The sequence below is a fragment of the Colletes latitarsis genome, chromosome 1 (assembly GCF_051014445.1).
Source record: "Colletes latitarsis isolate SP2378_abdomen chromosome 1, iyColLati1, whole genome shotgun sequence".
NCBI classification, from domain to species: Eukaryota; Metazoa; Arthropoda; class Insecta; order Hymenoptera; family Colletidae; genus Colletes; species Colletes latitarsis.
In genome coordinates this window covers 53731593-53757553 of record NC_135134.1, presented here as the reverse complement: position 1 = coordinate 53757553, position 25961 = coordinate 53731593, and the positions used below count along the sequence as shown (strand labels likewise).

Below are 25961 nucleotides of genomic sequence, written 5' to 3'. Positions count from 1 at the left end.
AGTCACACATTGAAGAAATATTGAAAGTAAAGTAATATTCAACACATCGTTTTTAAACAAACACATTAACTTTAGCATAAGTTTTATTCACCAGTCATTTTACTGTGCCAATAATATAAATTTTGACTTGTTCGTATGAAAGATACAAAATAATTTTCTTTTTATGCCTATTCGAACACGTATATCAATTCATTAAAAGTCTATTACGAACGTCCACAACATTATACGTCTAGAATTTATTACAAAACGCATTATGCGTATGTTTATTTTCACTTCACTCAAATTTCACTTCATTCAAAAAAAAAAAAGAAAAAAAAAGAATCAAACTCAACACGATAGAGAAAAAATCGCGAGTCTTGTTTCTAGATTTATCGCGAAACCGTTACTGATCAAATCAAAATTTAATACGAACCAGCAAATCTATATCAAAAGTGCAACCGTAAGTAGAGAAACAAGACGTCGTCCTTTTTTCAGTCAGATACTTTTGGGAAAAATGCTTGTGATATATTTAAAACGTTTGTATAAAAATGTTTTCTATTATCGATTATAATAATAAATACTTATTTATAACAATATGATAGTTGGCCGTTTCTTTATTAAAATCTAGCATCCGTTCGACGGAAAACAATAGTGAACTTCCGGTGGACTTCAAAGTATCAACGATGCGTAAGTGGTCAATCCTCGCCAGAGGTCGACACTTCCTTCTCGATTTGTAAACGTGCGGGCATTGTGGTACAATTCTACGGTCAAATTCTACCACACGAGTGAAATCAGAGGTGTGCCAATTGTTTTCGTTCCTTCTAGTATTAGCACACGTCTTCACATATTCACTTCCCATAACTTAAAGTAATTATCGATCACCTCGAGGAACCACTCGCGTTGTTGAGTGTCATTGAAAATAGGCGCCAAAGTTCGCAGCTGAAGCTGCAACAGCGCCTCGTTTCCTAGCAACCCGTCGAGTTGCTTCAGAAGCATTGCATCTCCGTGCAATTTCAGCAGGCTTGCATGGGAGAAAATGTAATATTGGTTTCGAAGACGTTCCACTGCCCATGCTTCGACGGTACGGTTCCCGCTCGCAGCTTGTATGGAACCAATATGCTCAGCGTACCACGGCGAAAAATAGTTACTTAATTCGACATTTGAGAGATTCCCCACGCCGCGCATCTTCAAACGTTCCTTTATACGCAGATATGCCTGAGGCGTGTAAACGAATACCTGGAAAAAACAGAGGTTTGTAATTATTGCCAGTCATTTTCTCATACTTTTTTTCCTCTGATATACCGTATGCCAAAATGGCGGGAAATGTAGTAATGTATGCAATTTATGCAGTATCGAAAGACATACGTTGCAAAAGTAATTTTATTTGTTAAGTACCTATAACGGAGTAAGGTTAATAAGAATAAAAATTGGATTAGGTTGAAGGGTACGTTTGATAATAGATGTCGCCCAATTCAAATGGTGTGATATGGTGTTGATTTTACCATACGACAGTATAGTTAGTGAATTCCTTTTTTATCGGTACAGGCGTGCACGATCGATATTGTAATTATTCTCAAATTGAGGCAATACATTTTATGCATCTATAAATCGTTTGTCTTGCACAAGATATTCAATCGAGGTTGTAGAAGATATAAAACGTTTATTGTTGCACGTGCAAAACTGATTACGTAGATCTTTGGAGAGGAATAGAGACGACTGTGATCAAATCTATAATTAATAAATAATCGGGCTCTCAAGGTGTATCGTAATGAATGTCAAATAGAAAAGTTACGCAACCTATGTCTACTCGAATACAATGGTAGGAAGTATTACATAGACAAGGAAGTAAACAGTTCCTAAGTACGCCTATTAGAAAATCATTACATCTATTTTGTATTCATAGGATAATGGTTAAACAAATGTTTCGTCAAGTTTCGATGTTACTTATGGCACGCTTAATTCCGTCGCTATATAAATTATAGTAGACACAAATTCAACTGACCGTTCAAGGCCATGTCTCGACTGCAAATACCGTCACACATTACTATTTTTCTTACGGTATCGTTACGTGCCTCGTTATCCTACGTGCAACCTTTATTCGTCTTTTTACTGTCAGTCAAACCTATTTACCTCCATATTTGAGGCAGACAGCGTGTGCATGCAGGACTGCACTGTTTTTAAGCATATAATGAGGCGGAGTGAAAGGACGAGGAGTACTAACCGAAATTATGGGTCTATTAGACCCATTCGCGACTAAAGAGAGGCGAATTAGAGAGAAACAAGTAAATTTTTTGAGTAATCAATCACATAGATTGTTTCAGAATGTTTCTTTAGACGTTATGTGTCCTATGTGATTTATGTTTGACGGTACACCGTCATGTTTCACCCGAGTAGCAAGACAGTTCTTGAACGAATGATTTTCTAACAAATGGATAGGTCATGCAAGACTTATTGCCCAGCTTGCTCGTTCCCCGGATTTAAATCCGTTGGACTTTTATTTTTAAAGACGCTTGAGGACATTTATTTATTCAATTCCCCTTTGTCTGTGTTGAAACACATCGGCAACGTACGCGAGAAGGTTGCTAAAGGATGTCTGCAGAAAATAAGCAGCTATTCATTACTACAGTATGCAGGCTACTCGTTTATGTGAACATTTATTGGTATTTTTATATTGATCACTGAAATAGGTATTGAATAGCGACTTGATCGTTATCTCTCTTCTCTTTACAGACGAGTGTTTCTGGAATCAGACTGGTAAAGACTCAAGAAATCAGTGCCAGTTACTCAACATTTTCTTTAGCCACTCGTAACTCGAAAACTAAGGTATGTAGGACATTTCTTCGTAGGATATTTTGTTAGCTTTTTACACGCATTGTAAAACCTTACCTGGTACAATGAATTCCCCGTAACGTAGGCGGCGATGTAGTGCGAGCCAAAGTTCTTGATGAATCGAACCACGCTCGCGGTGTCGCCCACCGTGACGTTGCTCGTTTCCCTGAAAACGGCCTCGTCGACGATCATCGACTCCGCCGTGCCTGCGAGCTTCTCGTTCTCACGGAATCTGGCGACGCGCACCAGCACGTAGCAGTGTTCCCCGGTGATGAACGACGAGTTGATACCCAAATGGCGAGCCACGGCCGCCTTGGTCCAGCTACCGGTGAACGCTCGCCACGGTCTCTCCAGCCTCTCGAACGTGAAGTCCCGGAAATAGGCTTGCAGAAGCTGCCGGATGTTGTCGCAGAACTCCATGTGAAAGTCACCGTCGAAGATCACGGTCTGCTGATGTTGCTTGTTGACTGTGGCGACCGGATTCGTGAAAACGTCCAACGTCGGCTCCCGGAATATCCAGGTTTCGGTGTCGTTTCTGGGCAACACTCTCATACTGATGCTCAGGTAGCCGTATCGGCTGAAGATGTTCACGGCGCCGCCTAGACGCGGTCTCTGCGATCCTCCGTTGACTCGTACTCCCACCAATAACGCAAGCATCCACGCCAGGACCAAAAATCGCGAACGCGACCACATCTCTCGCGGCTGCCTGCGGCGGAAGCACCTGGAACACCAGCAGACGTGGTAAGTTTTATTGTTTTTATCTTTGAAAATTATTTCCTAGGTTTATTTTTACATTTATTTACGTTGTGAACTCTCGCCGAGTTATCAGCAGCATGCTTATTGCTGAGGCAAATGTAAAATTAAGCGCTTGAGAGTTAATCGCAATAGCTAGTTACGTTTAACGTTCGAGAAAGTAAACAATTGTGCTTTTTAAGAAACTTATAAGTAATTGATTCGTCGCTTGAGCGCGATCAATATCTGGTCACGAGTATTTTAGAAATGGACAAATTTTAAGCGCCTGTTACCTCATAAATATTTATCACTTAATGATCGAAAGTGATCGTTAACTGGTTTTTTAGTTGGCATAGGTGTGCGTATTAATTTATATAAGCGTATTCTCTAAAATCGCCGAGATCGCGAACAAGTTTCTTCGGGACACAGGAATCCCCCAAGCATCTAAAAAATTGTTTCGTTGGGAAACGAGAATGGATATTAGTTGAAATTAGTCGAACAGATTATGTTTAACGCTAATTTTGGCGTAAAGTAAGCGAACGCAATATGAGTTGCATATTTCAAGCTCTATGGATGCATTTACACGGTTTTTGAATTGGACAGTATCTCCGCTATGAGCATATTTACCCATTCGATGCTTGACTTCTCAACGATCCTCGAGGAGTGCTTTTGAAGTGAAAAGGAAATAGTAAACGATGATACGAACCACTCGCAAAGAACGAAACAATCATCGAAGTAACTAAAGAAATGCAATTACAGAGTTCATCAAATTCTATTTGATCTTTCATACGTGATATTAAATAGCAGTCGTACAGATAGTAATTATCGCGTAAATACTCAGATAAGATGAATGTGATCTTTCTTGCACGCGAATGAAAAATCTGATATCGCTATAATTTCATATTCATACACGCGAGCGTGTGTTCGTTAATGGCGCCCATATTTTAGGAGCACGAATCGATTTGCACCTACACGATAATTACCCGATCGAAAGGAAACGAATTTTTCATATTAAGATGGTAGTTTAGAAATGCGGATTCCTATGAAGTGAAACGCGAAATACTGAAATTAACTGTTTAATATGCATCCGACGCGGGCGCTTTCCGTTTTACAACCGCTATGCGGATTCTTGGCATTTGTTGATTTGTTTCCTTCCTGTCGTCCCCGAGATTTCACTTAAACAATTTAACTTGTTTCTTCGTTAGAACGAATTTAGTATCGGTTGTTCGTACACGGTAGAAATAATCGACGAGCTACGGAACGAATAGCGAGCCACTAACCTCCAGACACAGTCTGCACAGGTGTACTGGAAACTTACATTCTTATTGCGTCGTTAACGACACTTACGCTTCGACCACAGCGTTCAGGGATCGCTCGTTCCACCGATCGTTAACGATAGATCGTCTCGATCCACGCGAACGGCACTCACTAGACAACTCTGGCGAGATCGAGCGAAGATGCTCGCCAGAGAATGCAACGAAAGACGAGTTCTGCACTCTCGGTCGGTGGTATATATCGGTGTGTCGGATCGACAAGTGCACGCGTGCAGTTCTATCTCGTTTTGTAGGTCTAGGTCAGTGATTCTTGACCATCGTGTCGTACTTTATCCGTCGTTCGTTACATTTTCCAAGCTTACATTCGAGTAACATGATGTCTTGCAACAAAATGTTAAGAAATCTGATAGATTGGATTTATTGTTCTTCGTTTCGCGGTTCCTGGGGCTCGAGCCTCCTCCAAGCTGGTGGTTCGTTCGCCTCAGTCGATCGCGTGCAGGCGAACCTGTACGTCTTGATAAACGTCCACGTGACGGGATTGATTGCTATGCACGTTGGCTGCGATTTATGTGCCACTCCGCGTTAACGGTATTGTTGGAAGGGGACTATGTTTGTCCGGTCAGAGTGCTCGGTGGAACGCATAGCTGAAAACGTAGGCTACATCCCTATCGTTTGCTGCACGTTGCACCACGCAAATAGGATGCTAGAGTCTTATTTTAATCGTCTAACACGATGACCAAAATATCGCCTGTCGATAACAATTTATGAAGAAGCGTTCCAAAGGTAACCATACGTTGCGCTAGCCCTTGGACTTCTTCCAACCTGGCAATCATTCTAGCGATTGTTTTGCTTCGACATGTTTCTGGAGAAATTGCTGACAATTACGCGAATGCTTCGGTCTTGTTGGCTCTTTATGCTCGACGGAAGAAATACGGTGGAGTCATAAATACTGTAACAAGCAAGAACGTTGATGCCCTGGATTGATGACCCGCGAGCTTGGCTGAAAATTAACCTTCGTACGATGGAAACGTGGAATTAACAGGGGAAAGAAGCGCGTATTAATTAATGCGGCGAAACGTCATTGTCCTTACAAGAGCGTGCACAGACAGAACGAAAGGAACCTGGATTGTTAATATGTGCGAAGTCGTGACGTCCTCGAGTGCAACGTTTCTTAGAACAAACTGTAGCCTGATGTAGGCGTTGCTAATCGTCCAGTGACAAGAGAGGAGGAACGAATTCGTTGGACACCGTACGAGTTACGGTAACGAACGTCGAGGAATGTCATCTGTGAGGTTGGACCTTTCACCGTTGCACATCTCGACGGTTTCGATGGGACATCGATGACGAAGATGCCGCGGGAAAATCAATTGGACCCGGCACTCTGACGAAATTAAATTTCTATGGAGACGTTCGCGAAAGTCGTTACTAGATCAAATCCATTTGCTTTGGTTATTCCCTACGCGCTATAATTGGCAATTTGATTTATAAATTGCAACACTTTCACAGAACAACGATTTACTGCACGAGATGAACGTATAACGCATCCTCTTATACGCGGTTTCTCTTTCTGCATTACAGTTTATACCATCGCGACAGTTACGTAGCACCGTGTATCGCAATAAGGGAGCAAAAGTTATTTTTAGCTGGTGAAAGATGCGGTTCTTGATATCGAGACTTCGTATGGATCATCTGAGGGATAGGTAATGCTCGATTACAGATTTAAGGAACACGTTAGACGGTCCTAGATCTTTAGACTACGAAAGACCAGATCTCCGTGGAAAATAGAGCTCAATATGTGGAGCTATAGAATTACCGTATAAATGGCCTAGGCTAGTAGAATGCTATAGAAAAGGTATCTGACTCATGGAACACGGTATAGCCAACCTCAAACACGTGGAACTCGATATCGACGACCGCAAACTTGCGCGCGTAGTATAGTTGACATCAGATTAGCGGAAGTTAATATCGGTGAAGTCACATATTTTAGGAAAATCAGAGGAAACTGATCCAGAGATTTTAGAATTTGTCAGATGTATTGGGGTGGTTACCAATTCTACCAGCAGTATTCTGACATAGATACAGAATTTCTATTATGCTTGAAACGCTTTAGACCTATTGGAAGCCTCTAGTAGCCTCTGGTATCTCAGGACCCCGGCACCCTCGATGCCTAACGGAACTCATGGCATTCTTGGGACTCACATACTCCTTTCATTATTTATAAGGTCCGTGGGATCGTCTATATCGAGCCTTGCAAGTCTGAGATCGCTATTTTTAAGCCTTACGTATTCATTATTTTTTTTTATCACCCTCAATGAGTCTGAGATCGTCTGGATTCCCTCGAGTTCGACGCCAATTGTATCGTGTTTCATAAGTTAAACATTATCTCGCACGTAGAATGTTATTTACGCGAAGTCTCGTGAATCCGTGATTACCAATATCGATCCTATAAATCTGAAATCGCCTTTATCGAGCCTTACGAGTTCGAAAACATCTGTATTGCGTTGCCATGCCCCAGATAGTTCGCGTGGGAAACCGTCCGTTTCGAGTTGTACGTTTCTAACGTTGACTGTACCGATCCTCCCGTTTATGCTAGGTCCTGCGTCGAGTTTTACCAGTCCTAGATCATTTATATCGAATTTGACAGATTTTGGATAGTCTTCGTATGAAATTCCATGCGTTTGTCGCGTTGAACAAACGCGGAGGTCTCTATATTAGGTTCGATGTCTCCGAAGTCGCCCGCGGCGGATTCCACGTGTTCCAGGAGTCGTACCTGTCGAGTCCTTCGAGTCATTTGTATTCGATTCTGGTCGTTTACTTCAGACATCTCGAGTTCACGGTCGTACGTCATGAATTGCACGATTTCAAAGTTCCCGGTTTTGTGTCTGTCGAGAGTCCAAGGGCGACTGTTTCGAACCTCGTCCTCAGTTCACGACTGTCCGATGACCCTTCAGTCTCGGTTCCTTACGTTGCATTCCACGAGTTTAGAGTCGTTACACTCGAGTTCAACGACAGTATAATTCTGCGTATGAATCTTTACGCGATATGTTTGGTTCCATTAAGATAGAATAAACAATGAGATACAGAATTTAGAGAAGAAATTGTTGAACGTATTCTCGCAGGTACCTTGGAATATTTACGATTCGTGTAGGTTCTGCAACAAAACGTAGCTGTATAAGCGAGGCCTAACGAGAACCAAGCAAGTCACGAAGTGTGATCGGAGTGAAAGTGAAATTGAAGTCCCCCGCGCGACACTTTAGCCCCAGCTACCCGCAGGCTTTTAAAAGGAGCCGATCTTACGATCGTTAGAATTTTCGCTAGTCGTCGATCCAATTGATATTTACTTAATCGAACGTTAAACTAATGTTTCGTGGTCATCGAGATCCTATCGAACCGCATTAAATAAGGTTCCTCGCGTACGATTATTTAAACTTACTGTCCCTGACCTACATTCGCCGACGTGCTTTCGCCAACTTCGATACGACCATGCCCGAAAATTCGCGATGCACCGACTGTCCCAAAATCCTGTATACTCTTGAACACTTTCAAGCATGGCTGTCTCTGTGGTCCCAATAACCTCTCTACTATCTTCGGTCATTAACACACCGGTTACGTGAAAGGAAAATGTTCGAAAGTGGTCATTTTTTCTGTTTATACTATATGGAATCGGGAAACGAGCAATAATGACTATTTTCTCATTCATTAACGAATCGCCCATTTTCGAACAGTATTTTTAAAAATTTTCCTACGAGACACTCCCAGCTGGAATCGTTCGTCGAAACGGTGCCTGGCGACAAGGACTATCGCGAGGACTATTTCCGTAACGATAACCAAATAGCTGTGCTCGCTTCGAAATTAATCGCGCTCGAAACATCGTCCGTTGATAAAACACCCACATCTGCGATGGGCTTACATAATGGGAAGCAACTTATCGATTTATCTCGAAAGGAAGATCGTTCCACATACCCAGATTCACAGTTACCGCTTTACGAACGAAAGTAACCGTACATATTCATGAGGTTACGACAAAAGGGACCGTCGTATAGAACGTCTGCGTTCCACGGTGATTTCATCCGTTCGATTCTGTATATCAAGACACGTGACGAGAAACACGTTTTCGCTCCGATAGTTCGCGACATCGACACATAATATACCATGCATCAACGTAGATTAAGAATACTTAGACTGGAAATGGGAGAATGATTCAGAGTTGGCGAAGGAAAGTTGCCATGGTCCATTTTCCATACCTCTTAAATCTTAAATCGTTCGGTCTAATCTTAGACACTCGTTGCTTAAAATCATATATCGTGTTTAAACAAACGTATTGATAACTTCTGGCATCGATGTATACATATATTACGGTAAAAAACTTTCACTTCGCGACTTAAACGACGTGGTCGAGGTTTCCTGGAGGTTTATTCGCTGGTTCGGTTCTTTTTATGAGAAAGACGATCGACCAAAACCGCGAGGAAACTTCCGATGATTCTCTGCGCGTCACACACTCATCGTCTGTAACGTGCATAGGTATAGTCGAGACGACCCAAGCTTCCGAATTAGTAAAACGGAAGTGGAACTGGCTCCACTTTCGCTATTCTCTGTTCAGCGCAGGAAAGTGTCTTGTCGCCTTGATTAGAAAGAAGTTCACGGGCGAACCGTCAGGTGAAGTTCATAGATTGCACACATTATCGATGTCTTAACACACGCATGATCGTAACTATTCTCCGTCAGATTTCAAGGATACCTTTGTCGAAAGTGAAATTTCATTCCTCGGACGATCTCACACCGACTCGCTCAAGCACAGTTGCTTTTTGCATTAATATCTAATTTTCTCATATTCTCAGGGACAAACACTTTCGTTCGCGGCGTGAAATGGAAAGTTTCGTAAAATGTAACGTTACGATCGTAAACAGACACGTTGTTTCGGCAGGATAAATTGATGGTGCAGTAAGTACCGCATTGAACTGTTGTGTAACAAGCGTTATGCATTAAACGCGCGGCTGAACAAGGGGTCTGTTTATAGAATAAACAGGTTTGTCGAGCATTTGCAATCGAGAATGCTCGTGAGTTCGCTCCGTGAGACTCCCTCGTGCCCAAAAGCGAGGACCTGTAACTTACGAAACGCCTCTGAATTTCAATTGTTTCGATCGCTGCAACTTTAATATATATTTTTTGAGCTCTTCTAGATTGAAACTAAAAATATAATTCACGCGAACGATTATGTATAAGGAGAACACGGTTCACAGAAAATTCGAAGAGATCTTCCATCTTTAATTTAACCGAAAGATTAAGCGTTTCACGTTATTTCGCGCCACGCTCGATTCGTGACAAAAGAAATCACACGTGTCATTCGTTGGGAGAAGCACGTAACCATACGATCGCACAAATCGCGATTTTCGACCAGTCGTGGATTTCGATTCGTACCTTTTCGCTGGTCCTACGCTTCTGGGATACAGGAACGACGAATAATCTTGGAAAAGATATTCTGACGAATGAAACACCACGCGTACGATGCGTTATCTTGCACGCGCGATAATAACACGACGAATAGACGCGTCATGAAAAATCACCATTGAAATAACAATCGAGTACGCGATGGACGGTGCGATTCAGTTGTCGCCGCTACAAGGAGCGAGGTCTACGTGACGCAGAAGTCAATGGGGAAGAATTATTTAAGTATCGTCGTGTGGCCGGGACTTGAAAGGGGTCTTGCTCGTCGGATTGGACACAGGAAGCGGTGCCACAGTGGAACGATTCCGGTCGAAATGTTTCTTTTCGTCTAACCGACCGATTTAAATATCCCAAACTCGGCGTACAGCGATATTTATGTCATGGCGGCGACAGGAAATTCCGAATGCCTGACCGAAATAATAATCTCGCTATTTCTAATTATTATATCTACACGCGATCGTCTCTTTTTATCACAAGTTATTATAAGATTGGCTATTTAATTAGTTAATTAGTTTCAAACGAGATAGTAGTAAGGAGTTTGAAATATTTCTCATGAAGCAACAAACGAGTAGAATATTCGTGATCAGCATCATCGAGGCCATTTTTGCTATTTTACTGATGATAAAGCGCCGAGAGACGATGTTCTCTTTCTAACGACCCTGCAAATACGTTTATTCTGCATAGTCATCGACTTTCTCGCAGATTCATCGAAGTAAACACTCGGTTAGCGTGAGTTAGCAGAATCAATGCCGATGAATTCGCAGTTCGCGTGTGAGTTTCAAGATGTAGAGACTGGAGCTAAATTTTCCATAGATAGGACTGAAAGTTCACAGAGAAACCGATAGAGAGAGAGAAGAAGAGTATAATAAACGATTGTCATATGTAGTTATTCCGGGACGCGAAACCTACATTGATCGGTCAAATGACCGATTGGACGATTTATATTTTAACCGGATAAAATTTCGTATCAAATTCTGGTTAGCTTCCGTTGTGAATAGGAAATGTATGTATAACAAAGATGAAAGGAGAGAGTCTCCAGTTTCCATTCTTTTGGATCACTCTGACCGCGACTCGCGACCCAGTGATGTCACGTTTACTATTTACTACGAGCACGTGCCGGTCAACGACCTTGACAAGGCCGTAGTGGAAGTTCATTCACCTCGCGACGTAAACAAATATTTCGAACCCTTATATCTCCGGAACTAATTACGCTATCGACTTGTACGATCGCTCGTTTTAAAGAGCATTTCTTTATAATTTATGCCATCTTCTATGTTTATTTTGATATTATTTTGACGCTATGTATGTAAAGAAGTTCCAGCAATTCCTATTGGTTATTTAATTGGAAATAAATCTAAATTTGTTGACATGGTTCTCCGTGTACGTTCCTAGAATGGTACGTACAAGCAGAAAATATGTAAAAAAGCCAAGGACGCGTTGCAACTGTATCTGATTTCATAGCTTCAGCCTGAATTGTCGAACTTTTGCCCGGCATGGGCAAATGGAGCAATCGATTCTGCCGCGGTGCTCCGAGTCGCTGATACTTTCTAAGATCGTGTTTCAGTTTTTCAATTCTCGTGGTGACTTAAACGGAGATCGAACATGAGTAATGCAGATATTATCTTGCTAAGAATTATAACGAAAATGAGTTATAGTTCACATTTTAGACGCTATGAGTCATTCCTGAGCAATGGACGATTGTGCAGTCCTCATTCGAGTCCAGAAATAAGTAAAATAAATTAACCAGTGCAGCAAACTATGTATAATTTTTGAGGATCGGTACCACGCGAACCCTAATGGCAAATCTTCGATTCTCCTATGGTCGGTACTACGCAAAGTCTGGTGTGTCTTTCAATTAGCATCAATCACATTGTTCCAAAGGGTGCAGATTAAAGTGACGCGTTGACGCCATTCCTCGCATTGCAAGCGTATGACTGATTTAGAAAGGGAGTCACGCAATTCGCAAATAGAATCCACAAACACGTCCGCGGTGGCCGTGGTGATTTTTGTTCGAAACGTCCACGTGTTATCGTAACGCAGACGGGATTACTAATGGTTGAAATTTATAAACGCTTACGTGCGCTGCTCGTGCAACGACACGAGCCTCGCCATTATTCATCGGTGCGTTGACTCTGTGCACGTGCACTTCGCTCTTTCGAACGAAACGATTCCACTTGGCCGAGGAGTTCCCCGATTATCGCTCGCGTTTGTCCTCCAATCGCCGTTAAACGGTCGCGTTTTACACGAACAACGTGACGGACCTACGAAAACCTTCCTCGCGACGGTATTTATAAACGCCGAGTGCGTGCACGGCTTTTCGCGGAGGTCTTTGCGTACGTCCTTGAGATTTCACGAAGATTCCTCGTTCTGATTTTGATAGTATTAACACGTACGGGCTACGTGGATCGTTTGATCGGTCTTTACACGAGCGTACAAAGATTCTCTTTTATTTCGTTGTCCGATGCACCCTATCTGTTGTTTGTCTTTCGAGAAAAGACCTCTTTTATTTAGTTCTACTTAAAAGCACGTTCCTTAGAGGCGCCTTTAGAGTTAAAAGAAATGAAATATTTTCGAATCCTCAAAACCTGGAATTCCTTTGCACCAACCTAATGGATAGCTTTTACTCTTTGCCACGTTGAAGAAAGTCTTCTGTTGGAATTTGAATAAAAGTTTGCTTTTCTAACATCTACTCTTAATAGTCCAGCATTCGATGGAGGTTTCTTCCCCGTCCAACTCGGTTTCTCCAAATAAAATGTTCTCTCGGCGATGCTATCGTAGCAGCTTCGTCTTCCGCGAGCGGTCGACTGTAATCACGGCCGCATGCCGGGTGTCCATTACTCGTGCACGAATTACACGCGATAGGCCCCGAGGGTCAAGAAATCGGGATGGACTTACCCTACCGGATCACACAAGTTTATTCCACTTCCGTTAATCAACATTCCCCTCCGCATCGTAAAGGCTCCATTCCCCTCCACGACACTAATTGTTATGGGTCACTGACTGAATGCTTGTTGCAAGACACCAGAAGATAACGCGTCGAGTTCCCAGCGTTGCCGTTCCCCAATCACCGTTGCACTTGTTGCGACTGCACACTTGTTGCACTAACTCGTACACCGGCCAAAACAATCCACGCCTGGTCCGTATCTTGTCAGTTTTTATACCTCCCTCGAGGATTAATTTGCCCAAAAACGATACGCGCGTCAGACGATAACCGATTTATCGTAGGAAAAGTATCGCTATCGACGCGACGATACGCCTTATCGTCTTCACTAGCGAACCAGAGGGGACGGTTTTACCAAAGGAAAAATTCCGAAACAGGGAAACTTAGAATACAGGCGAGATTTTGTGGGGACCAGTCGTTACATTATACTCTTTTTGCGATTCAACGATTTATTTTGCATGTATTTTTCTTCGTCTATACTGAGAAACTGATTTTGGGGAGGATTTAGTTAAATAAAAATGTTATTCACGCGTGAAGATTGCATTTGCAATACGATCGGCGTTATCGCTGAAGCGCTAACATTTCTGGCGAACGAATGCACAAAGTTGAGAGAGGTAAACGATTAACTTTCGCAGACGATGCGTTATTGCTTTCGCATTGCAAAGTCTTCGCGACAGTCGAATTTATACCATTTTTAATTGTAATTCCATGGATCCAAAGTAATGATTCAATGATCAACATTAAAGTTTTCCTTTAACCCAAGCCTTTATTGCTAAATAGATTTTCTTCTTTGTCGAGTAATAGCGATTTCAAAAACGTCTAGGAGTCTAGTTAGTCACTAAATTGTCTTTTTAGCACGTGCAGTCGAGATTTGTAGCCAGGCAATACGTAATGCAAAACTGGTTTACCGTATCCTGCTCAGTTTTGCGCGATGATATGCTTTTATGACGTAAAGAAAATAGAGAAAAATCATTGCTCGAAGCTATATTAAACGAGATTTTTCAAACAGGAAATATGTTTATATTCCCGTTATGCCAATGCACATTCGTGTCAGCTGTACGTATTATTTTCTATATTTATCTCGTCTTTTTATTTACAAGTATCGCGAATTTTTAACGGGCAAACGGTCATGTTACAACCAGATCTTTATAAATAGACTGCGTTTGATGACCTTGAGTAGTCGTAATAACTTTAGCATATTCTTCGATCTTAATTCGTTTATTGAGAAAATGAAGCCTGTAAAGAGACGAGACGCGGTTGAATTGCTATTTCCAAATCTAATTAAATTTTTCTTGTTCGGATCGAGAGTACTGTTGCTTTATTTCTGCATGGAGCTTGCCTCGTACCAAATAAATTTCGTGTTTTAAGGCGGTTGGAGTTGTTCACTCGATATGACGCACGAATGTAAATTAATTGCCAGACGCAACACGGTCTTGAAAAGCAAACGCAACTTTTACGAAGCATGGGCAAATTACGGATATTTGACAGAAGGAAATTGGTTTGTCAACTGCGTGTCGTGTTATTCTAGGCTGAAAACTCGACGACGTTAATCACGCTCTATTACAATAACTGGAGCAGTCTGTTTATTAAATTACTCGTTCGAGTTGTCCAGCGTTTGTACCACGCGCTTCAATCCCTTTCAAGAGATCTAAAAATAAAGTTGACTAAAAATATGTACATAGAAATTAACAAACGCCAGAATATAAATTCGAGATTAATTAAAACATTAATTCACTGAAATCATCTTCTATAATTGCATCCCAGACATATCGTGAGAAAGAGAACGAACGTTGCTTCCATTAATAAAAATATAAAACATACCAGTTATAATTCGAGGGAAAATAACCGAGATTCGCGAATAAAAATGTGTTGCAATTATATGATAATTCTACGTCCGTTGCTTCACGCATTAACGAATTAGAATAGGAAGAAAATATTAGGCCCCGAAAAATGTCTCAGTACCGTTTTAATTAAAAAGTTATGTATAATTCAGTTTCATAAACCCGTTTTGAAATAAAATATTGTAATTAAGGGAAAGTCGTACGTACGACTGACAATCATAATGGTACGAGAAAAAAAATAAAAAATCGAGCTACACTATGATTTCACATTCCGACAACACTCATTATTTAGCGTCATAATTTATCATAAAATGTGGTGTGCCTGACACACGCCTATATAATTACCAGCACCTCGTGTGTCACTTTATATCCTAGAGTAAATAATTTAATACGTCGTAAAACAATTCATGGGATGGTTCGATAATTTCGTAATATATAAAACGATAAATGTAGAAGTACCGCGACGTTCAAATATCAACAAACAGGCGTATATAAATATGTTACATTTTTTGTTTAACAATTTCGCGCCTCGACGCGGCGATCATATCGAAACAATCGGTACAACATATCGAACATTACGCGTAGACAACGTACCGTGTTTACGATACGTCGTGGTTGCACGAATTACACATGTGTCAATATTGAATGCGGTACAGTTTATACAAGTGATTGATAACGTGTCCCTACTATTCGTGTTTTCCGTCAGTGACTTTGCACGATGGTTCTTACTACGACACAAAATCCATTGCCACATCGCTCTGGCAAATTAAAAGAACCGGACAAATAAAATTTCTTTAAATCGTTTAAATTACAAATTTATTTTTATCGAAAGCCACGATTTAACATTTTTTTTTTCACACGTGTCATAAGTAACAATACTCGTTTACGCTATCATTAGTTACATTATCTTTATTTTCTAAGTAGCGAGCATTCAAACGCGTTTGTAATCGAGTGTTTCTTTCATTCGTGATACATACTCGTGGCCTACTCTCTTAAATTGCTCAGCAATACCATCTAATTGTTCCGAGCACTTCGTACCACAAGATGAAGAATGACAATCTGCATGCCCTCGATTCTCGAATCACCGTCCGTCTCCTTTGTCTCGAAACGAGTAAAACCAGATTTTTACAGCCTCGCGATGGTCCCGCTTATTATTTCTCGTCTTGACGTTATTGTTCGCCAAGAGGAATATTCGTATGCCTTTTATATCCTCGGGAATCAGCCTGGCATTTACGAAGGCATCTTAAGTGTATCCTTAGAACAGTCTGGCACAAGAACGGTCGGTTCCCGCGGATACTCGCGCACGATAGAATCCAGCATACTCGTTTCAAGTTCTCGAAAGAGCAAAAAGTGTCCTTTTCCTCGCGCGTTCTTCGATTTTTGCTTCGACGCTGCGGGGCGACTTCGGTCGGTCATTTATGTTTTTCACGCGCGAATAAACGATTAATCTATCCGGAGAATCGAATATTAAATCGAGGGTATCTTTATGTCTGTGACTGGTAACGATTTGTCTTTCTATTTTTGACGGGAATATTGGACAGCTTTTTAGATTTTGCAACCTCACCGTCTATTTTCGCTTTCCAACGACGGTTATTATTCAGAAAAAAACCGAACGATTCCCATCGCGCGTCCCGCGAGACTCGTGACATTTGCACAAACATGTTGGCTCGATGAGCCGAGGGAACGCGTTGTTCTTCTCGAATCGAGGATCGTCTTGCGCCACGAGTCTAAGGGAAGAGCGTTTGAAGAAGATCTGGTGCCGCATGAGAAGCCAATCGCGAAGATCTCGACGGGAGTTACGGTTTCATCGGGAACGTACCAGTTGCTAGTTTTGCAACACCCGCATAGTCTTTCAGAGTTCATCGTTCGAGAGAGACAGAGCTTATTCGCGCGTCTTTCGACAGACTATTCGCGCTATCTTCTCGAGAACGTTGTGTCAATTTGCCTCGTTCGTCCTACTATAGGTAAATTATATTTTCGTTCCACCGACGAATCTCCTCAAATTTATCGTTTGAACTTTAAAGGTTCTCGTAAACGTTGTCTAACCTTTTACCACCGTGTCTCAAATGTGTCTTGAATTTTCTTTTCTTTTCTGGAGCAATCGTGCGCTTCCATTATTTAAATTTCAATCTCTTTTAGGGCGTGAAATTTGTAGGTGTTCATATTTTCAACGAGTTAAAGAGTTAATCGGGACACATGCATCGTTGCTTCGCAATGGAATACCATAAACACCGCGTAATCGTAGAGTGCTCGGTGGAAAACAATGATTATGATATTTTCTGGAGTCCTACGACCAACCTGAATGGCTTTGAGACGTTAACCTCGAGCAATTTTTGCGTTGGGCAACGATTCCGCGGTTTATACTTGATTTGCTTGGGCGTAATAGCTGACAAGGCACTGCGCGAATCGCGAACGCGAACGCGAAGGAAAATGTGCTCGAACGAAAACAATTCCACGATCGTTGCTCAACTTTTTAACAACGTACTTCTTCTGTGCCATTTATTTCCCCCAATCGTATCGATGGCTATGAAAGACTGCAATCGTTCCCTACGTTACAGTTGCCATTAATATGTGCTTAATTTTGCTAATATTCCTCGTGAACTTCAAGTTGCATATTCGAATAACCAAGAATCCGTGAATCAAGGTCGCTACACTTGAAAGCATGAATAATACTCGATCCGTTAATTAGCAAAATTGTTAGTTATGCATTGCTTTATTCGCCTAGCAAGTTACTGTTTCTCACCGGTATACCGGAACTAATACCTCCAAGCTCTGTTTACTATCGAGTCTTGCATCAGGCGGAACGGTTTAATAGATTGAAAAATTGTGCCCGTGTCTCTCAGACTAGTCTCGACCCGAAATTATTTCAGTTCGCAGCAATAACCTACCGTAACCTACTATCCACGCGAAAGCAGGTTAAAATCTGAGACAGGTTAAGTATTTCCCCAGCGAGACACAAATGATTTCCACAGGTGTCTCGAGCACGTTCGGAGCAGGTATTTATACCGATGGCTGCAATTGCTGGACGAGTATGATACGCGGACGCTTCGAACCGAAGCAGCATTATCGTATTTATATCATTGTTTTACGATCTCGTGTCTCCCGTGAACGGTATTCATAGCTGGCAATAACAATGTTTTACGTAGGCATTGCGCGGACCGATCGATCGTGTATCGAAGGCGATCGCGGCCAATGACGTGTGTAAGGTCGTGGCGCGCTGATTTCCACCGATGATAACTTGAAAGTGCGAGTTCCTGGTATATTTCCTGCAAAACCTTGTCGCGGCGCTATTCTCGAAGGCTTGTTCCTGGTTGAAAATGTGGGTAACTGGCATAAGGACGGTCGCTCGCGTCCGTCTTTCCTTCTTTGTTGCTCGAACGGGTCGCGTGTACGCGCGGCGATATCGCGCGTACAGAACGAGTACGAAAGTACGACACCGGTGATACAGTACAGTTACACAACGTCGTAACGGCTATCAGTGTTGGGAAAATTTTACTCGCGAATCGGCGAATAAACATTTCAGATTAATTCGCGAACTCCGCTTACGTTTCGTTCCGCAAATCATCGGCCATTAATGGATTCTATAATCTTTCAGCCGATATGATAACACGCGTGTCGTAATTTTTACCAGTATTTCCTGTTTCAGCAATGGTAAAACCAGAAATTAGCTGATCCAATCGCGTGTAAATGTATCGCAATAAGATCGTTCCTTTTGTTCGATGTCGAGACTTCGGAATCGGTATTTATTTGCAGAATATAACGCAGGCCCATTTTCTAGTTACACGAGGAATAGAATAAGTAGCGCATACCTTGTTCGGCTGCGTTGATGCCATCTTCTTGTTACAGTCCATTAGAATTTCAGACTTGTTAGTGTCGATTGTGAAAGCCAAATGCGGATGGCTCGATCGCTTGTTCTTTACGGATTAGGAATTCAGGTAGAATTTCTCTGTTCTCCTTTTCGAAGGTTCCAAAAACTAGTGTATCTTCCTCCGTGAATTTTCGATTGTGGAAACTGGTTCCACTTAGCTGACTAATCCAGATTATCTCGCAGAGAAAGGCTTGCTTCTAGAGCAAAAGTAAAGGATAGAAAGAAAATGGCAAAGGACCGACATTGTCATAGAAAATTCGCATTTGCCATATTCGTCTTCGACGTTTACTCATATGCTCCAGAGTGACTTAAACTTTATATGGAACGTAGAGTTGCATTCCTGTAGAGTCAGGGTTAAGTCACATCCTGGTAAGGTTAAGGTTAACAAGGAGAGGTTCCAGTTTTGATCAGCTTTCGCACAGCTGCAGGTGTTAGAGTATCGAGGCTAACGGTTTATTGTTTATAGTCGCATCGTAAAATTCTTTAAATGCATTTTCGGATCGTGTATTTATTTTTCCAATGAAGAGTTCCGAATGACAACGCTGTTACGCTCTCGAGTGACTATAAATGCGGTGGGAACGTGCAGTTATGCTGTTTATCTCTGGTGCATGACATTTGCGCGCGCGTTCACGAGTGGCGACTCCTGCACCTGCGACTGTTGCGAGTCTCGAAACTAGTCGAGATCGATAGGGGCAATAAGTCGATCCTAATGAACTCACGAGTGGCCAGATCGACTTGTTCGGCTGACTCACGGTAAGTTATCGGCTACTTTGTTTGAGAAACAGTTGCGTACGATAAATGGACAATCGTACGTTTCAATCAGTCGCTGTGCAATTGCGCTCACAATCTCCTACTGTCTTTTTTTTTGCAACGCACGCGTGGCTGCTGACGTAGCACAGTGTTTTCATGATTTTTGACCCGATATCGAGAGTTAACACGCTCGCGGCCATTGACGTAATAAACGCTACGTCGTCGCGAGTTTGATCCAAAACCGTTAGACAACAGGTTTCGAGCCACTGACGTAATATTGCGTCCTTCGGTTGTTCGCAGAGTCCAAGACTGTTGGCACGATTTTTCATCGAGAATCGCTGGTTGCTGCACGTCTGTTACCATTGACTCATTGTTTCAATCTCCATCTTTTTTTTTTTGTATTATACACCCATTACTGGCAATAGTCGCACGTGCGAATATAACGGAATACGGTTTTATACGCGAACGAGCACCGTCGATGAAATCGTTCGTTCAGTGAAACGTATCCTGGTATTGGGCAATATTCGGAGGGTAATTTCTATTATGACGCGTGTACCGAGCCGAACTGAGTCGGAGAAAGTGTAATAATAAAGGCAACGAGACTTCGTCGTGATAATTCATTACGAAACTGACTCGCTTTTGCTCCGAAATGGTTCGAATATAATTTTAGTGCCTGGCTTAATTGCCAGTACCAGGTTTGAAATCCTCCGTTTCCCAAGAGATAGAGTTGTTCGAGCGATTTGAGGATATTCTAATGGCTCAAGTTAGTCGAAACTAACGTTCAAATACTCTGCCAAGTTAGGACATTTCCAAGTTACGAGCAGTCGAACGTTTCTAATCAGCAGATAATCCGGTTAGTGTACATTATTGGGACCATAATTCGTTTGTCAAAATTTTACTATTTTTTTATAAGATCGGTAGAAGACTATTCGACCTTGCGATCCTCGAGGTTATACCATTTTGTGGTCCAGTATTCCTCTCGACAAGGTGAACCAGTATATCTGATTTAACCGAATTGTTCGAGTAAAGCTTGTTATCACGTGCATAATCCTGCTGCTTATTTTGTAAGATCTATTTTATTTTCTTTATCACACTCTTGATACAAAGATAAGCAGATACGACTGAATACATAATATAACTCGCAAATAAGACGAAGTAGGGCACGTGTGAACCTTTCTTATTATATAATATCTGCTGAGTCTAGTGAGTCCTTTTTAATTAATTTACACACATTTCTATTTTACTCGTACGCAAAATCGACTACGAGTTTTCAACGTTCACCTTGATCCACTTGTCCATTTCGTGTTTAGAACGATTTCGAAAATCGTCACATTTCGACTGCTACTTCGAAATTCGTCTGGATATTGGGCAACCTTCGATCGTCGCGAAAAATGCTCGGTATTTGATCGAACCGTTTGTTTGTGGAAGTTTCCGATCGAGCGAAGCTGCCAAAGTAATTTAAAACGCGTAAATGGATGAGAGAAGCTTTCAAATTTCTGTCGAGAAATTCCCGCCAACCATAAACCGAAATCTGTTTCGTTCGCGCTGCCCGGCGAGCTATTAATCTACCTTGCAGCTTTCGCGAGAACACGAACATCTGTGTATCGAAACACAAATCAAAACCCTTGTTTTCGCACGTGTTTGCCACGCGCGTACGTATCGGGGTTCGAAGTATCCCTTTGTTGCCCGAGGCGAGGGCAATCGAAATTATTAATGATCCCAATAACAAATCTGACAAGATTGCTCGTGGAATGTGGTGTTAATTTCGAGAGAATATTCAACGCGTGAAAGTAATTGATCCCGATCGAGGCTCTGAAAACTCTCAAATCGTTACTCCGTTTTCAAAAGAACAAGCTAAAATATTTCAACGCAGATATACACGAAATTTTGAACGTTGAACTGTATCAACATCGCTTTAAAAATTGTGCAAATATTCACGGTTGACTGTAATCAGCTTGATGGTCCCCTAAGTATAACGAGTCCAAGGCTACGTTGCAGCAATCCAACTTTCAGTAGGCTCTGTTGTCTTCAGCCTAGTAATTATTCCTAGATACTTTGTAGCTCTTTCGTGCAATGTAACGACGTCTCTAGAAGCTATTCTGCTTAGAACGCAATTTTTCAAAGCCAAATCTGATTAAAAAATTACTCAAGACCTACTGTTCGTCCGCGAAAAGAAGGCTAACGAGTATTTACATTTCCACTCGAGTTTGTTACTCGAGAATCATGCATTACGATAGGAACAACCTTCGTTGCATAACGAAGTGTCCTTATATTCCCTCTAGGCCACTCTAATTGCACGCTTCTTTCGCGAAGAGAGGTTATGCTGAAACAAACATCGACTGTTCGCGCTTCACCGATCGATTCCTCGAAGTATCGTGATCATCGGGTCGCAGCCCGTTGACCGATAACAGTTATCGATGCTTCGAATTCGACTGAGACGAGTTTTCCAGCGATGATCGCGATCGTCGAGGCACGATATGGATCGTAATCCGGCGTTTAACACACGGCACCGGTTGAATAACGCGTTGGGTAAGTTGATACGCAATATTCAAGGAGCGTATGCACGTGTGCATGTTCGTTTCGACGATCGGTTCTCTTCCTGAAAGTAGGCCTACTTTAAAACGAAGTGGTTCCACGAGGCCTGAGTCGAGGAAATTTTCAGCTTTCGTTTTAATTCGTATCTCGTTACATTGTATTTGTCTTACGATCAAATTCGAAAGTGTGTTCTTCGTTATTTGAGCAAGATATTCTCGTTCCACTGAATTTTCATGAAAACGGATCAGCACCGGAAGCATCTCGAAATTTATTCGTTCGACTTCGAACGTGATGGGGCATAGCGTCATCGAGACTTACAATGAGACGAGGGTAACAAAGAGGTCTGAGTTCTAACATAGAGCGATGCAAAGTCGTTATCTAACCATCTGTTTATCTCGTGGCAATAACCAACTTCCATTATTCTTGGGTGAAACGCGCTGTTTTTTGTGCAATTATTACGCAAAGGGCCCTGTAATTACAATTCCACTCGATCAAATGAATCGTTCCTACCGAAATGACATCTAATAAGGAAGAAAAGAAAATACAAATTGAAGAGTATAAGTAGAAAGGTGAATTTTGCAAACGATCAAGATTCCTGAGGAAAGGTTACATTGTGAAGATGAAAAGTCAGCACTCAACGCCGAGGATTTAAAGGGATATAATCGTAAATCGCGTAAAGTTGCGCCAACGCGAAAGTATACAAAGGTCATCTTCCACCGTGGACTTAGGAATCTCAACGGGGATAAAAAAATCATATACACGTGGTAGTTATTTCAAAAGCACCGTTGATAGTTAATTACAATTGAAAAAACGGAATCGAAGAAAAGTTACAGGGTTACGTAACTCACGGAACAATCGTGTCAAAGGCTTTCGCGCAGCACGGAGTACCACGACAACCACGAGAACCAGATTGGTGAACCAGCAGTACGTCGGTGGAACTAATAAACCTTTGTAGATGCAAGGTACGAAGCTTCTCGAGTACTTTGTAGAGGAAAGGAATTCCAGAGGCAGGGCAAGAGAGTGCGAGGAAGAAGGGTAAACCGTAGAACGTTTCCAAAGTGCAAAATGCAGGAGAGCACGGAGCAGTCGAAGGAAAAGAAAACAGTATAAAACTATGAAGAGGGGCCCCAGAAGAACGGATCCTTGAACGGTTGAAAGAGAGAAAAGTGGCACGATTGTGCCGCGTCTGCTATCGAAACACCGACGTCAGGCCGTTAAAACGAAACAGAAGAAGCACATCTGTCTAGACTATGTACGAAACAATTAACAACCTCACCTGAACGTCTCAAGGATTCTCCATCTCCCCCGGTCCCCCGTTGATCTTCCAATGTCGGCTGCGGCTACGTGGATCTATCGCCGGAACTCGTAACCATCGCCACCGGACCGAATTCTCGTGAAATAACTCCGGTTCCTTGTCGCACTTTCCTTGCACTTTTATTTTCCAATCACTCTGTTCCGGGACCCGAGCCGTCGACGAACCCGCGAACCGTGAATCCAACGATCAAGATAGCGAAAGAGTTGCTGGCTGCTCGGTGTCGCGCGTCCCCCAATTAAAATCTCTCGTTACTTTCTTCGAATCCTCTCGATTTCGACGACACGCACGCGTATCGTGCATCGGTGTCACTGCGCAGGATCGCGCCGGTCGTTCTCGCGGTCTCTGTGATCTCCCACGCGTCTCGACGATACTAGCGCGTCCAGGATGCACCGGATCGACCGGACGATCGATCGATAAGGAACTTGGAAATCGAGACCAGCCCTTTCCCCGACCGCTTTAACCGCACACCGGCGGCGTTTCCTCTTGTGTCGGGCTTGTTCTGTCGGTCGCGCGTCCTCCGCCGCGAGGATCGATCGATCGATCACGATCGGCACCGTTCACCACTCACGATCGCGACGGGCCACGATCTCACCGTCAGCAGCGAGTCCCCGCGACTGCGGCGGCTACTCCGTATCTACTCTCGGTGAGCGAACGATCGCCAGTGAACGCGCGACCGTGTCCGTGTGTACCACACGGTGCACACACGAGCCGCTATTAAACGCGTGCGCGCGAACGCGGACGAGATCGTCGCGGGAAAAGGAGGGGAGGGAGGGCAAAACTGATGGGTGGTAAACTATAGATAACGAAGATCCTTCCCCTTCGACGACCTCGGTTCTTGCTATCGAAGATCCAGCGTCGACTCTTCGTCAACGAGTTCACCAGTGTTAACTTTCAAAAAATTGATTTTACGATCCTGAAAAATTTTGGTGGGCCTACACGGGATAGAATATTTACCAGTTTTGTAATTTTCTAAGATTGATTTCATTTAAACTAGGAGAACTGTTTTATATTTGGCAAGCTTTTAGAATCAGGTGTTTTGTATTATGATTCTAGTAGTAGTAGTATTTGAAACATTCATGCCTTCTCGTAGGATAGCACGTTAACGAAGACGCCAGGCCACGGGAAACTGGTTTCCTTGATCCTGGATAATCGACGATCGATGATTTTTATCGCGTCGGATGAGGTATTAGATAAGAAATAGGATGTGCTACTCATGACCTTCAATTTGCCTCAGGAGGGAAGCGTGCGGTTATATAAATCCGAGAGGAAGAATGTAGACGATATGAATATGTATGCTGGGATTGGAATTATTCGGTGTATTTTAGGAGTGGAATATTTGTCACCTTAGGACATATTGGATGTCCCGTGTTATCGTTTTAACCGTCGTATTTAATGAAAAAATATTTATTCATTGATCATCCTAAAGTTTTAAGTAAATGCTCGCTTCAAATATGAATGAAACTCCTTAGACGCTACGAGCCCCAGCTCGTTACTTTGGTCAATCAAGTTAAAATTAGACGATGCGTACGCGTCGAATTAAGGTTTGACGATGAATGGCACGGCAACGTTATATCTGTCGGTGTAACACAAAAATGGCGTAAATATGCGCACGATAAAACGAGAAATATAAAGTGGGGCAATCGCTTTTGAAATTTCAACGCGTCTGTTGCAAGAAACGGTAAACGATCCCGTCTTTCATAATCGTCGATCCGATTCGCCTCATTACGCGTAAGCTTCCTTCTTACGATAGCTCTTCTTCCCGTCGTTTCTTCGACAACAATGAAGTCTAATTCGCGGCACCTTAGGCCCCCGTTTCCGTTCTCACGTTTGTTTCTCGCAAATTGAATCGACGATACGCGTTCGCTCTATCGCCTGCTGTTTGTTCGTAAGCACGCTTATCGATTGCATAGAAATTTTGTTTTGTCGTTTATTCGAATTAAAAATGTCGTTTGCTACGATGCTTGCAATTAATTAAGAGGCGCACAACGGTGAAATACGCCCACGCGCGAAGCATATCTCCAGCTGTCGCGTACGACGAATGCAAAACGATCGCGACCTTGAAGAATGTTAATGATCCATCTAATAAATCGTCGTAATGCTATTCTTCCGGCGTTGATACACGATCAGAGCAGCGTTTCTCAAACTAGAGTTCGTAGACCTCTTGGAGATCTGTAAAAGGATGAAATTAGGAAAACCCTGAGCTAGAAAATCGTCGTTCGATCGGATGACCGCCAATCGATGGAACGACGCCACGGTTGCGCAAATATCATCTGATTTCGTAATGATCAACCGACTTTTCGAACCGTGAAAGTGCTCGATACCGCGACGACTTGCAAAAGAAATGCCTCTGGATATCGTACGAAAGAAAATGGACGTTGGATAACTCGTTACGTGATTTTATCATTTTCTAGCAACATTTTGTCCAATGGTGACAGATTTTTTGGAACTGTTT

At 42.4% G+C, this 25961-nt stretch overlaps 1 protein-coding gene across 5 annotated transcripts; it reads right to left on the bottom strand.

Annotated features, from left to right (window-relative positions):
• Positions 1–65: 65 nt before the first annotated feature.
• Positions 66–24131, bottom strand: Tsl (membrane-attack complex domain containing protein torso-like). 5 transcript variants are annotated; one of them, XM_076763813.1, is made up of 3 exons: positions 23471–24131; positions 2866–3529; positions 66–1215 (listed from the first exon to the last, which is right to left on the bottom strand). In XM_076763813.1, exons 2-3 carry the CDS (start codon positions 3499–3501, stop codon positions 820–822), a joined length of 1032 nt encoding a protein of 343 aa, XP_076619928.1. In that variant the 5' UTR covers positions 3502–3529; positions 23471–24131; the 3' UTR covers positions 66–819. The 5 variants fall into 5 exon arrangements, with proteins under 5 accessions (XP_076619928.1, XP_076619927.1, XP_076619934.1 ...); XM_076763812.1 differs by lacking the exon at positions 23471–24131 and adding an exon at positions 4859–4997; XM_076763819.1 differs by lacking the exon at positions 23471–24131 and adding an exon at positions 4888–4994.
• Positions 24132–25961: the final 1830 nt, after the last annotated feature.